This window comes from Camellia sinensis, chromosome 4, assembly GCF_055761805.1.
Source record: "Camellia sinensis isolate YWXY chromosome 4, ASM5576180v1, whole genome shotgun sequence".
In the NCBI taxonomy this organism is placed as follows: domain Eukaryota; kingdom Viridiplantae; phylum Streptophyta; class Magnoliopsida; order Ericales; family Theaceae; genus Camellia; species Camellia sinensis.
The window spans coordinates 111,463,796-111,476,785 of record NC_138964.1 but is presented as its reverse complement, the minus strand read 5'-3'; the positions used below and the strand labels follow the sequence as shown (position 1 = coordinate 111,476,785).

The following is a 12,990-nucleotide window of genomic DNA, read 5'->3' as shown; positions in this document are numbered from 1 at the left end:
TCAAAATTGATAACCAAACAAATTTTCTTATTGTACATATCATATCAAACATTCAAAACTCAATTCAAATATCATAATTAATAAACTTTTTATATTCAAATCATAATTTTAAAATTTATAAATTTAAAATAACCATATTCTTAAATTATAATTTTAAAAATCGACCGAACAAATGTTTTTAAAACTTTCCAAAAACGCCTATGATTTTCTCGCGCGTCGTCCTCGACTTTCAATTATTATAAGATTTTATTTTTTATTTTTTTATTATTTTATTTTTTTTCACCGTTAGGAAAAGGAGTTCAAATGAATTATCTCACAAGCTTCATTTCCTTCACCACGCTCTCCTCTGTCTCTCATCTTTGATTTTGCACAAGTTTGAACGAATCAAAAGACAGTAATTGATTATTGATTGATTTTAGAGAAAGAGAAAGAGACAGAGAGGGTCTACCATTGAAGCTTTTTTATCTTTTATATTCGATTTAATAGAGAGAGAAAGGGCCAAGAGTTTTGGAATAAACCTCCAGGCTTCGAGGAGAGAGAGAGAGAGAGAGAGGAAATAGAAATAGTAGAGAAGTGAGGGATGAGCACAGTGGGGAGACAAAGCCAGAGATCTGGTGCATCGACTGTGCATCATCAGCGTCACTACTCTGACAACTTCTTGGATTCCTCATCCAATGGTCGCTGGCTTCAATCTACTGGTCTTCAACACCTCCAATCCTCAAACCCATCTGTTCCTCCTCTACAGGTTCTCATCTTTTCATTTTTTTTTTTTGGGAAGATCTGATGGTATAGTTTGAGAGTTCAATCGTTTGTTTACATGTACTGTTTTGATTGAATCTGAGAGCAGGACTACAGTTTCTATCAGGGCGGTCAGGGATCGAGAATGTATAGAAATGGTCAGAGGAGTTTCAATGGAGGAAGTGAGTTTTTCACAGAGCCGTTGATGCCTCCGATTAATTCGCGGCCTTCGGGACAGAGAAAGAACAGTGAGGACCCAGAGTCGCCAAGTGGGTTCAGTCCTGGACTTCTAGATCTACACTCCTTTGACACTGAGCTTCTTCCTGAGGTGGGTTTTTGTTGCCCTATTGTGTTTGACTTGTATTTTGATGTTGGGGATTGTAAGATTACATGCAAGTGTTGGCATTGTGGATTTCCCTGCAAAATCTGATCCATTTATCGTAATCGATTAGCTAATATGTTGGTTAACTGTATGACTTTTTATAAAAAAAAATGTGTGAAAAAGTAGAGAAAGTGGGTAAAAAAGTAGAGAAGATATGTTGGGAGATGCTAATAGATGTTGATTGATGTTACTTAAATAAGTGTATGTATGTAAAAAAGTATATTTTTTTAGTGCATGCCAAACACTTACTAAAACTCAAAAAAAGAAAAATAAATCATTGGTTTATCATATTATATGTCGGTTAATCGTATTTTGAAACACGGAAAAAGATTATTGGTTTATCATATTATCTATCAAGCATGGACAAGATTCAACAACAGACAGAAACAAATCTACTATTTGTTGTGTGTTCAGCAATATGTGGAGTAACTCCCGATATAGCGGTAAAAGCAAGACGTGTAGGTGGGTGGATCAACTCATCAAGTTCCATTGAAATAGGATCCATGCAAGAAAAAACACTTGCAGTTCATTGATTGTAAGATTAGATGGAAGTTTTGGCATTGTGGACGGATTGCCGTTGATTGTCAACATGTTTTGAAGTTTGTTGTATGCGCTTGCAATACGAACTTCTTGGATAGAACTCACCCTTGACACTGACCCAATGGTAGCCCTTTCCCTTCTGACACCTCAATGGTGTCCTACCATGAGCCGCACTCATACAAGTATGGGTGTGGCTTCCCTCACCTATTAGTATTCAACACCTCAGAAGATACCATATACTCATATTAGCATTCAACATTCGACACCTCAGCGGTGTCTTAATCCAACCTATATGTCACTCATCTTTTAGTATTCGACAACTCAGCAGTGTCTTAATCTAGCCTATAGGTTGTCTCCTTTGAGTTTGGAACCGCAAAGCTGCAAGTCACACTAATGATACAAACTCCTTGGGTATAACCTAAGAAGCACGGACACTTCTAAGAAGGTGACGTATTCGTGTCGTATCCGTGTCGGACACCGATACTCTTTGGACACTCTCAGGACACGTGTCCGACACTCTTCAAAACGTGTCCTATTTTTTAAATTATTTTAAAGACTTGGACACTCTTTGGACACTTGAAGGACATACGTGTCCATCGCTTAAATATAAGTGTCTAACGATTAGACATATGTGAAATTAATTATAAGTTCGAACAAAACAACTTAAGATACAATAATAAAACAAAAACTATATAAATTTATAGGAATTAGTATCATATTGTATTTTTTATTATCTTTTTAATGATATATTCATATATATAACATATAATAAATATATAAAATTACATATTTCATGCGTGTCCCTCACGTGTCGTGTCCTACATTTTTTGAAAATTAACGTGTCAGCGTGTCCGTGTCGTACTCGTGTCGTGTCACGTGTCCGTGTCCATGCTTCTTAGGGTATAACTCACCCTTGAAAACTGGCTTATGAGGGGAGGGTGTCCAAGAGGCTTACATGCACATTGCTAAGGCCTAAGTTAGCCAATGTGGGATCTTAACAACTTATCTCTTTATCTTGTTGAGTTATGATGAATCTAGTGTAGAATGCATTGTTCGCTTGCTTGTTTATTTTCTACATTTTTGTGTGCAGTGGGGAAATCAGATTGAAGACCATATGCTCTGGATTTGCAATTTGAAATGTGATTGTGCCAATATGTCCTAATTCTTAGATATCTGTGGTTGATTAGCCAAATAGAGAGCTACATACTGGTTCTTGTAATTTTCCGCATCGTGTACCAATATTTCGGTCCTACCCAGTGCACAAGTCTATGCTTCAGCAGAGTGTGCCAAATGTGTCCTAATTCTTAAAATTTGTAGTAGAATTGTAAATAACCTAAACAAAGAGACATGATATCCAAGAGTTTATCAGACAACTTTGAGAATTTGTGTCCAAGTTTACTGATGTTTCTTTGTATTCTGTGGGCAGGTGGCAGTTCCTGGCCTATATGATGCTCCTTTGCCATATCGTTCTGTCCGGGGCAGAAGCTTTGATGACACTGAGCCATACCTTGCAAATAATAAGCAAACTGGTAGAGTTCGTGCTGTGCCTGATAACAACCTTTTGAAAAATTTTGCTGCAGAGAAAGACAAGGCCAGTAATGTTGCAAAGATCAAAGTTGTGGTATGTTTCTTCCATTTTCCTTCTTGTTTCCCAATTAGGTTTCCCTCTTTTGTTTTTATCTTTAGCAAATGTGAGGTCTAATAGCTGACCATTGATTGGTCATAATGCCTGATTGTCAGCTTGAAAACTACTAATTTTTTTAAAGTTCGCCTCATGTTTTTTATCTTTAGCAAATGTCAGGCCTAATAGCTGACCAGTATTAATGCTAGATTGTCAGCTTGAAAACCTTGAAAACTAATAAACTCAATTCCTTGTTTTACATGAGTGTAACTTTTCTCTTCTATGCAATGTCTGATTTACAGAAAAAACATGTGCCTTTGATTACCACTCTGTTCTAAGATATGCTAATGATAAATTTGTTGCAGGTGCGAAAGAGGCCACTTAATAAAAAGGAGCTGGCAAAGAATGAGGAAGACATCATAACTATAGAGCCTCATTCTAATTCTCTAACAGTTCACGATACTAAACTTAAGGTTAGTGTCAGTGCCTGGTTCACATGAAGTGCTTGTTGTCAAAGTTTAACTATTTTGAAGTTTTAGGGGTGACCATTGGTTCAATGGTTAAGACTTGGCCTAATAACCTTGAGGTTATGTGTTCAAGTCTTGGGACCACCTTTTTGTGCATTATGCCAAATGTTAGGTGTGTACTCAGGCCTCGTTTGGGGACTTACTTTTTTAGCCAATTAGCCAAAAAGTTACTAAATTAACCAAAAAGCCAACAACTCATACAAAAAAGTCAAAGATTCTCTTTTCTCTCTACTTTTTGCACATCTTTTTGTAATTAGCCAAAAAGTCATCCCAAACATACAAGTTTTTTTTACCTACCTTTTTAGCCAAATAGCCAAAAAGTTACTAAATTAGCCTGTTCCCAAACGAGGCCTCAATCTTTTCCCTTCCAAATACACATTAATGTGTACTAATTGGGCGTTGTTTTATTTTTATGTAAAAAGCTCTTTACTCTCTTCCTTAATTTCCTAGTGTTTTAATCCTCTCATTGTTTTCCTTTATTTTTGGGGCTGAGGCTGAGAGACATTTTGTGTTCTACTGTCCAAGAATCTGTGAAAACTGACTTAATTGCTTGTTGATACTATGCTTTTGAGTATATGAGAATTTGGGTCTTGGATTTATGTATTAGACTAGATCTCTCTCACTAGCACATCCTTACGGGTTTCGTCTTTGGGTTTCGTCTCATATCATTCCACCTTTATGTTCATCCTCTAAGTCACCAGTTCGGCAAATGCGTGCCAATACTTTCAATTCATGCTCTAAGTCATGAGTCCGCGAATTAGTCCTGATCCTGAACTTAATTGAAATTTGCGAATCTGCGAATTCAATGCACAAGTGGCACCCTTACCGGGCGAATTAGGTGACTATCTATCATGGTTATTAAGATATACTTTTTGACTTATCTGAACAATTTCAGTTCGTGGTGCTCTTATGTCCCTATGGATATTTTGTTTCTTAGAGGCTTTTAGTTAACAAGTCAAAGGTTGTTTTTAACGCATTTTAAAAATGGGCCTTGTCTATTTGGGTTGGATAGAGGTAACTTTCTTCATTTTATCCATTCAAGCAAAATTTTGCTAGTAAGATCTGATTCTAAGTTCTGTCATGCTTTCCCTTCCCCACCCTTCCTTGACTGTTTCGAAGTGGCAAAATTAGGAGAACTTAATTTAAACAGTGTAAATGCAGCATTGCAGCAATGATGAGTATTAATAGTGGGAGTTTGTTTTGAAAGTTTTCACTAATACATTTGTAATCCAGCACTTATTCCACAAAAGCATTATTTAAGCTTTTCTTTTTGTGATAGAAACAGCCCCCAACAAAAATTGGATTATAGTTTTTTTGGTTGTAATTGTTGGCACTGTCCTAAGATAAGAACGATTTATAACATAGTATTTTATTGGGGTGCTTCTATTTACACCACCAAAAAAAAAAAAAAAAAAAAACCTCCTTACACCCATTTAATAAAAAAACCTTCTTATACCGATTTAATAATTATACTCCACTCCAAAATTTGAACTTTTATTTTATCTCCTTGCACTCTCATAATTCCACCCAAATCCTCATCCCTTGTCTTCCAACTTCACATTACACTCCTATTCTTTCAAACCTTAACTGTAACCCTCCACCAATCACCACCTCCAACTGCCACCTTCGAGCACCAACCCCCCTCCCCCACTGTCGACGCCCTCCGCCACTGGCAACCACCTCCCAAGCTCCCCACCACCGCATGACCCCCATCTACCACCGCAAACCCCTTCTAGCTCCGCACCACCGTGACCCTCCCTCCCAACCCCTTTTATCATTGAGACCGTTCCTCTTGGTCCTTTCACCATTGCAACCTTCCTCTTCCTAGCCTCTTCACCACCACAATCACCTCGCAACTACCCACCCTTGCGACTCCCTTCCCATCCTTTCCCCACCTCGCAACCCACTTGGCCAATCTTCTTCAACCCCAGAGAGAGAGAGAGAGAGAGAGAGAGAGAGAGAGAGAGAGAGAGAGAGAGAGAGAGAGAGAGGGTGATGACAATAGGGAGGTGGTGGTGAAGGGATGGGGTGTAAGGAAAATTAGGGCTTTTAATTTTTTAGGGTTTGGTACTTTTTGTTAATTTTAGACAAGAATAAAATCGTGCAAAATAATTTAAAAAATAAGGGGTGTAAGGAGATATTTTTATTGTGTACATAGAAGCTTCCATTTTATTGTTCTCTTATCTTTTATTGGCTTTCTCTTATTGAATTTTCTAGTTATGGGTGTATATGAACAATATTCTTTGAACTTCATGTAGTTGAAAATTTTGAATCTCAATATTCTTCAGGTTGACCTAACAGAATATGTGGAAAAGCATGAATTTTTTTTTGATGCGGTGCTGAATGAGGAAGTTTCAAATGATGAGGTGAGTATTACAAAAAAGAAAAAAAATGAAATGAATGGACAATGGAAATAATTTCTTAAACCGCATGTTAATCTTGGTTTTTCATTTTTTCCTCACAGGTGTATCACGAAACTGTGGAGCCCATAGTTCCAATAATTTTTCAGCGCACCAAAGCAACTTGCTTTGCATATGGGCAAACAGGTAAATAGCTTTATTCACAGCTCTGATGGAATCTGTTACAACATTCCTACCATACGTGATGCAAATGATATGACAACTCCTCTTGAAAAATATTACAAAAGAAGAAGAAAATCAAATTCAAAAGCCAACATTATTAATTGGCAAGATTCTACCCTAGAATTAGCCTAATAATGATGTCAACTACATTCAGCCAATTTTCAGCAAGCTAATGTTGAAAGTTTAGTCACCAAAGTTATCAAATCAGAATTCGTATCGTGAATCAAAATGAGCTCGTACCGAATCGCGAATCGAATCATGAATCGTAAAGATTCGGTCACTTTTTCTAAATTACTTATACATTTAGATGTTAAATATATCTTATGAATAAAAAATATTTGGACTTAAATCAACAAAAATGTTACTTTGAATGATAATCACATAGTTTAATAGGTAAGAAGTTAACAAAGGTTCGTATGTAAGATCACCATCTTACTTTTTTTTTCTTTTTTAGATATTTTTTATCAACCATTCTTAATAAAGATAATAACCAAATAGACAAACTATCAATTTCTAAAGTAACAATAATTAACAGCGATATTGATATTTGGACAATAAACATATATACTTTGCTAAATAACAGTGAGTAAATAATAAGAAAGAATTATTTAGAATATTTTATTTTAAAGCCTAAAACATTTTAAAAGGTGTAACTGACCTCACACATGTAATATTCAATTTAATAAAATAGTAATGGATAATTCATAGTGTAACTTTAATCCTAAATATCTTTAGAAGATATATTATGATTTTTTTAAGGGAACAAAAATGAGAAGAAATGTTAAAAATATGTTGGGTCTGACTGAATCTGATTGGATCCTGTTAAAAACTCTATAATCACTAAAATAACAACAAATCATGTATATATGTTGGTTGTTTTGATATTAAACGTTATTAGAAGTTATATTATGTCATTTTCCCCAAAAAGATGGGAAAAAAAAAAGAGTCGAAAATATATCAGACACAATAATTTCAAAAATTTCATGAATCGTAAGAAGTGAATCGAATCGTGAATTGATTGTGAATCGTGTGATTCACTAGAGATATATGTCCAAAATAGATTCACTTATAGATTCGTATCGATTTTGCAAAAATTGTGAATCTAATTATGAATCGAATCGCGAATCGTAAGATTCTGATAACAGGAATAAAATCTAATTTTCAGCATGATAGTTGAAAGTTTAGCCACCAGCCACCAAGATTTTCCAAGCATTATCATTACTTTGAAAATCTTATTAAAGTGTATCTTTTACTTTGAATTTTGTATTATTTGTCTTCTATTGTGTTGAGATGCCTAGAAATATGTAAGCTCACAATGTATTGAACACAACTTGAAGAAATAAGAAAGCTTGCTATATTTATAGATGTGTGATACATCTCTCTTTGGGTTTGTGTGATGCAACTTTAACCCTTGGGTGTGATTGCCCAAGAACCTAGGTGTGATTGCCTAGTTTTCTTTGTTTTAATTAGCATTTCACTTCATTATTTCTACTACATTTTCCTGCCTAAAATCCTGCTTGTTCTTCCTGTCTTAAAACTAAAATTTCAACTCTCTAAACTCTACCTTAAGACACCAAAACCTAGTCACAATCTGTCCTAAACCTCCCATAAACATTCAGCCTACCTTCTCACTATATTCACCCTATTTTGGTGCTGAAAATTTAAAGATCCTGCATAAGTTTGGTATCAGATGAGGTTCAGCACCATGTCTACTCATACGGGAAGAACTTTCCGCAAGATCCACTGACAATCAAAGAGATGACCTACTTCTTCAGATTTGGGAGCAGATGCAAAACCTCCAGTCTCGTGTGGGTGACCTTGAAACAAGGTTTGCTCATATTGTGGCTAACCAGGCTGCCAATAATGGAGGAGAACCATCCGGATGCATTGTTAATGACGAAGAAGGCGGAGAACAAGAAGGGCAGCAAGTGGAACAACAGCCCAACCCAATTCCAAGAATGGAAGTGAGGGTTGAAAGACCCACAACCAATGCCACAATTTCCTTCTGTTGACTGGAATAGGAACTTTCTCGAAAGGTACTGTCCTGAATCTCAAGACAACACTGGCTATATTACCAAGAAGGTAAAGGTGCACGTGCCAGATTTTGATGGGAGACTAAACCCAACAGTCTTCGCTGATTGGTTGTCTTCAATTGAGGAGTATTTTGATTGGTATGACATGTCTGACGAGAGGTGAGTTTGCTTTGCAGAAATGAAGTTGGTTAGTCTTGCAAAAGTATGGTGGAATGGCATTGAAGGTGACATAAGGAGATTGGGTCAAGCACCAATTTCTTCTTGGCAAGAGATGAAAGCAAAATTTTGTGAGAAGTATATGCCTCCTATTTTCCAAGAGAAACTTTGTGAACAACTTGTCAATCTCAAGCAAGGCAATTTGTCAGTGGCAGAATACATGCAAAAGTTTGATGAGCTAAAGACACGAAGCCAAATTAGTGAAGATCCTTGTTATACTTTGGCTAGATTCAAATCTGGTCTTAGATTTGACATAAGACGAGAGTTGCTTCGACAACCCCTTTACAGTGTGGAGCATGCGTTCCAAGTGGCCCTTGACATGGAGGAGTACTTACGTTTGCCACCAGTGAAGAAATCTCATTCCCAAGTCAGGGAGGCAACAGTGAAGAGATTTAAGGATGGCTATAACGGTACTAGGGCGGCTTCCTTTCAGCCGAATCAAAGGTTGAATGAAATTAAAAGGAAGAACGTGATAGGTGAAGCTCCAAGAAGGCCCGAAGGCAAAGACTTTTGTTTCCGATGTGGTGGCAAAGGACATATGGCCTACCAATGTCCAACCAAGTCCAATCTCCACCTCGGCATGGAACATGTTGAGGAACCTACTCATCAGGAAGGCCACGATAATGATGCGACCAATGAAGAACCACAATATCATACTGATGATTTGGAAGATTCGGATGTAGATGAGTCTTTTGCCATGGTGGTTCGTCGCATTCTTGCTACTCCAAAGACTGAGAAGGAAAATTGGAGGACTACTATTTTTCAGACATTAGTTACTTGTGGAAAGGAACTACGCAAGCTAGTCATCGATGGAGGAAGTTGCATGAATGTAGTCTCGGCTTCAACAGTTGAAAAACTAAAATTACCTACAGAGCCACATCCCCAGCCATATCGTGTAGCATGGATCAACCACATCACTATACTGGTAAATCAGCGATGTTTGATCTCTCTTACTTCTGGTAAATATACAGATTCTATTTGGTGCGATGTTGTTCCTGTGAATGTTACACACATATTATCGGGTCGACCTTGGCTCTTTGATCGTGATGAGTATCATTGTGGAAAGGAAAATACTTGACACTTTTTGTGCAATAAAGATGATATCACTCTTTACCCAAAGGGTACCGAAGAATTGAACAAAATAAAGGAAAAGAAGCCAAAACATGATGTTGAAAAGAAGAGACAGCAAGCTGCCACCGAGAAGAAACCTCTCCAATTACTTATCAGGAAGAAGTTTGAACTAGAAAGCAAGGAAGTTGGGGTTATCTATGCTGTGGTGACCACAGAAGTGAGCAAAACAGGAGCTGTCCAGCCTAAGGAAATGCCTCAAGAAGTGATCCAACTCCTCGAAGATTTCTCTGATCATGATGTTGCCTCAGAAGACTTACCAACTGGTTTACCACCCATGCGCCACATCCAGCTTGCAATTGATTTGGTTTCTGGTGCACCACTACCCAACTTGCTAGCTTATCGAATGAATCCTAGTGATCATGCCAAATTGAAAAGACAAGTGGAAGAGCTTTTGTCAAAGGGATATATCAAAGAAAGCTTAAGTCCATGTGCTGTACCAACATTGTTGACACCAAAGAAGGATGGAAGTTGGCGAATGTGTGCGGATAGTTGTGCCATCAACAAAATTACCGTCAAATACCGATTCCCAATTTCGTGGTTTTACGACATGCTAGATATGATGGCCGACTATCTTTTCAAAGATAGATCTCAACAGCGGTTACCACCAAGTTCGCATACGACCTGGAGATGAATGGAAAACAGCTTTTAAGACCAAAGATGGACTATATGTGTGGCTAGTCATGCCTTTTGGGTTATGTAATGCACCCAGCACTTTCATGCCAATCATGACGCAGGTACTCCAACATTTTGTTGGTCAATTCCTAGTTGTATACTTTGATGATATATTAATTTATAACAAGGCCAAGGAGGAACATGTTTTTCATCTCTGACAAGTAATGAGGGTTCTCCAACAAAAAAAACTCTACATTAATATGAAAAAATGTTCCTTCATGACTTCCAGAGTTGTGTTTTGGGCTTTGTTTTGTCCGCTAGGGGAGTGGAAGCAGGCCTAGAAAAGGTTAAATCCATCCTTGACTGGCCTACACCCACTACCGTGCATGAAGTAAAGAGTTTTCATGGGTTGGCTACCTTTTATTGACGATTCATCCAAAACTTCAGCATCATCATGGCACCAATCACTAATTGCATGAAGAAAGGCCAATTCACATGGACAAAGGCATTTTCCAAAGCCTTTGAAGAAATCAAGAATCTTATGGTTCAAGCTCCAGTATTGCACCTACCAGACTTCACCAAAGTGTTTTAAGTAGCTTGTGATGCCTCTTATGTTGGCGTAGGAGGTGTCCTTAGCAAAGAGGGCCATCCAGTGGCATTCTTTAGTGAAAAACTAAACGATGCCAAGCACAAATTCTCCACCTATGATAAGGAGTTTTACGCAGTGGTACAAGCCCTACAGTATTGGCTCCCAAGGAATTTGTTCTCTTTTCTGACCATGAGGCTCTCAAGCATATCAACAGTTAGAAAAAGATGAACCCAAGGCACGGGAAATGGGTTGAGTTTCTTCTAGCTTACACTTTCGTCATCAAACATAAGGTAGGCATTGAAAACAAGGTTGTTGATACTCAGTTGGGTAATGTTATGTGCTTACTATGTCCGTGAAAGTTGTGTGGTTTGAAAATTTGGAAAAACAGTACCCCACGTGCAAAGATTTCAGCACTATACATGCTGAATTACTTGTTGGAAAACAACGTGATCATCTAGATTTCTCCCTACAAGATGGTTACTTGTTCAAAGGGTATCGTCTATGCTTGCCTTCTACATCTGTTGGTGATCAGGTTACTTGGGAATTACATGGAAGGGGTCACTTTGGGCCAGACAAAACAATTGCTATGATATAGGAAAGATTCTTTTGGCCTAATCTCAAGCACGATGTTGCTATGATGGCTTCCCAATGTCGTGTTTGTCCATTGGGAAAGGGGAGAAAGAAGAACACAGGCTTCTACATGCCTCTTCCAATCCCTCATGAGCCTTGGCTAAGTATGGACTTTGTCCTTGGGTTACCAAAGACCATCAGAGGACATGATTCCATATATGTTGTCAATCACTTCTGAAAAATGGCACATTTCATCCCTTGTTCTAAAACAAAAGATTCTGTGCATGTGGCCAAGTAGTTCTTTCAGGAAGTGGTGCGACTCCACGGGCTTCCCAAAACCATTGTGTTAGATCGAGATGTCAAATTTACCAGTTACTTTTGGTGGACATTATGGCATCTTATGAATACACAACTAAAGTTCTCATTTGCTTTCCATCCACAAACTGATGGTCAAATAGAAGTTGTCAATAGAAGCCTTGGAAATCTACTTCGCTGCTTAGTAGAAGATAAGTTGTCAACTTGGGATCTAATCTTGCCTATGGCTAAATTTGAGTACAATAGCTCTATCAACAAGAGCACTGGTCGTAACCCTTTTGAAATCGTGTTAGGCATGTAACCAAGAAAACCAATTGACTCGGTCCCTTTGCCTCATTATGGTCAACATAGTGTGGAAGCAAATGAATTTGCTGTGCATGTCAAAGCAATTCATGCTGATGGACGTCGTAAAATTGCTACTAGTAATGATAAGTAGATTTACGTCGTCGCCATGCTGAATTTGAAGTTAGAGATAAAGTTATGGTACGTGTCCGACCTGAGCATTTTCCAACCAATAAGTATAAAAAGCTCCAATATCGAAGTGTTGGTTCGTATAAAATTCTTCACAAGATTAATTCAAATGCCTACATTTTGGAATTACTAAATGACTTGGGAATTAGCAACATTTTTAATATTGAAGACCTAACCCTTTATCGTGGTCATGTTGATATCTTGTCTACCAATGTTGGTACTGCTCGCCTTCCTCCAGCTACTAACATTCGTGATGAGATAGAAAATGTTGTGGATACTAATGTTGTGGATACTAATGTTGTTGCAACTTGGAGTGGTGGGTACCAAAAGTACTTGGTGAAGTGGAAAAATAGACCTTTGTCAAATTACACTTGGATTTCTGATGATGAATTGTAACATACTCGAGGGGTAGCTATGCACGTTAAATAGTTCGGACCCTCAACTTCTTTGATCTAGTCTCACGAGTGCAATGTGAAACATAGATGAGAGTCCATATTTGGCTACTATTATAGAAAATCCGTTTTATTACAAAATCTTTGCCAAAAAAATGGACTGCATCACTAGATCTTAGAGTTGCCACTTAATATTTTAGGGAAATTAGAAAACCTGTGACTCGTGCCAAGGCCACTGTTCGTTATAACCAAAGATGCTTGGCTCGGAACC

At 37.7% G+C, this 12,990-nt stretch overlaps 1 protein-coding gene across 1 annotated transcript in view; it reads left to right on the top strand.

Annotated features, from left to right (window-relative positions):
• The first annotated feature begins 211 nt into the window (after positions 1-211).
• LOC114308651 (kinesin-like protein KIN-13B) overlaps positions 212-12,990 on the top strand; it is a 31,007-nt gene continuing 18,228 nt past the window's right edge. The window contains exons 1-6 of the mRNA XM_028254284.2: positions 212-745; positions 848-1,066; positions 3,087-3,281; positions 3,647-3,754; positions 6,097-6,174; positions 6,273-6,354. Of these exons, the coding sequence (XP_028110085.2) occupies positions 581-745; positions 848-1,066; positions 3,087-3,281; positions 3,647-3,754; positions 6,097-6,174; positions 6,273-6,354 (847 nt within the window). The 5' untranslated portion in view covers positions 212-580. The remainder of the gene's footprint in view (positions 746-847; positions 1,067-3,086; positions 3,282-3,646; positions 3,755-6,096; positions 6,175-6,272; positions 6,355-12,990) is intronic.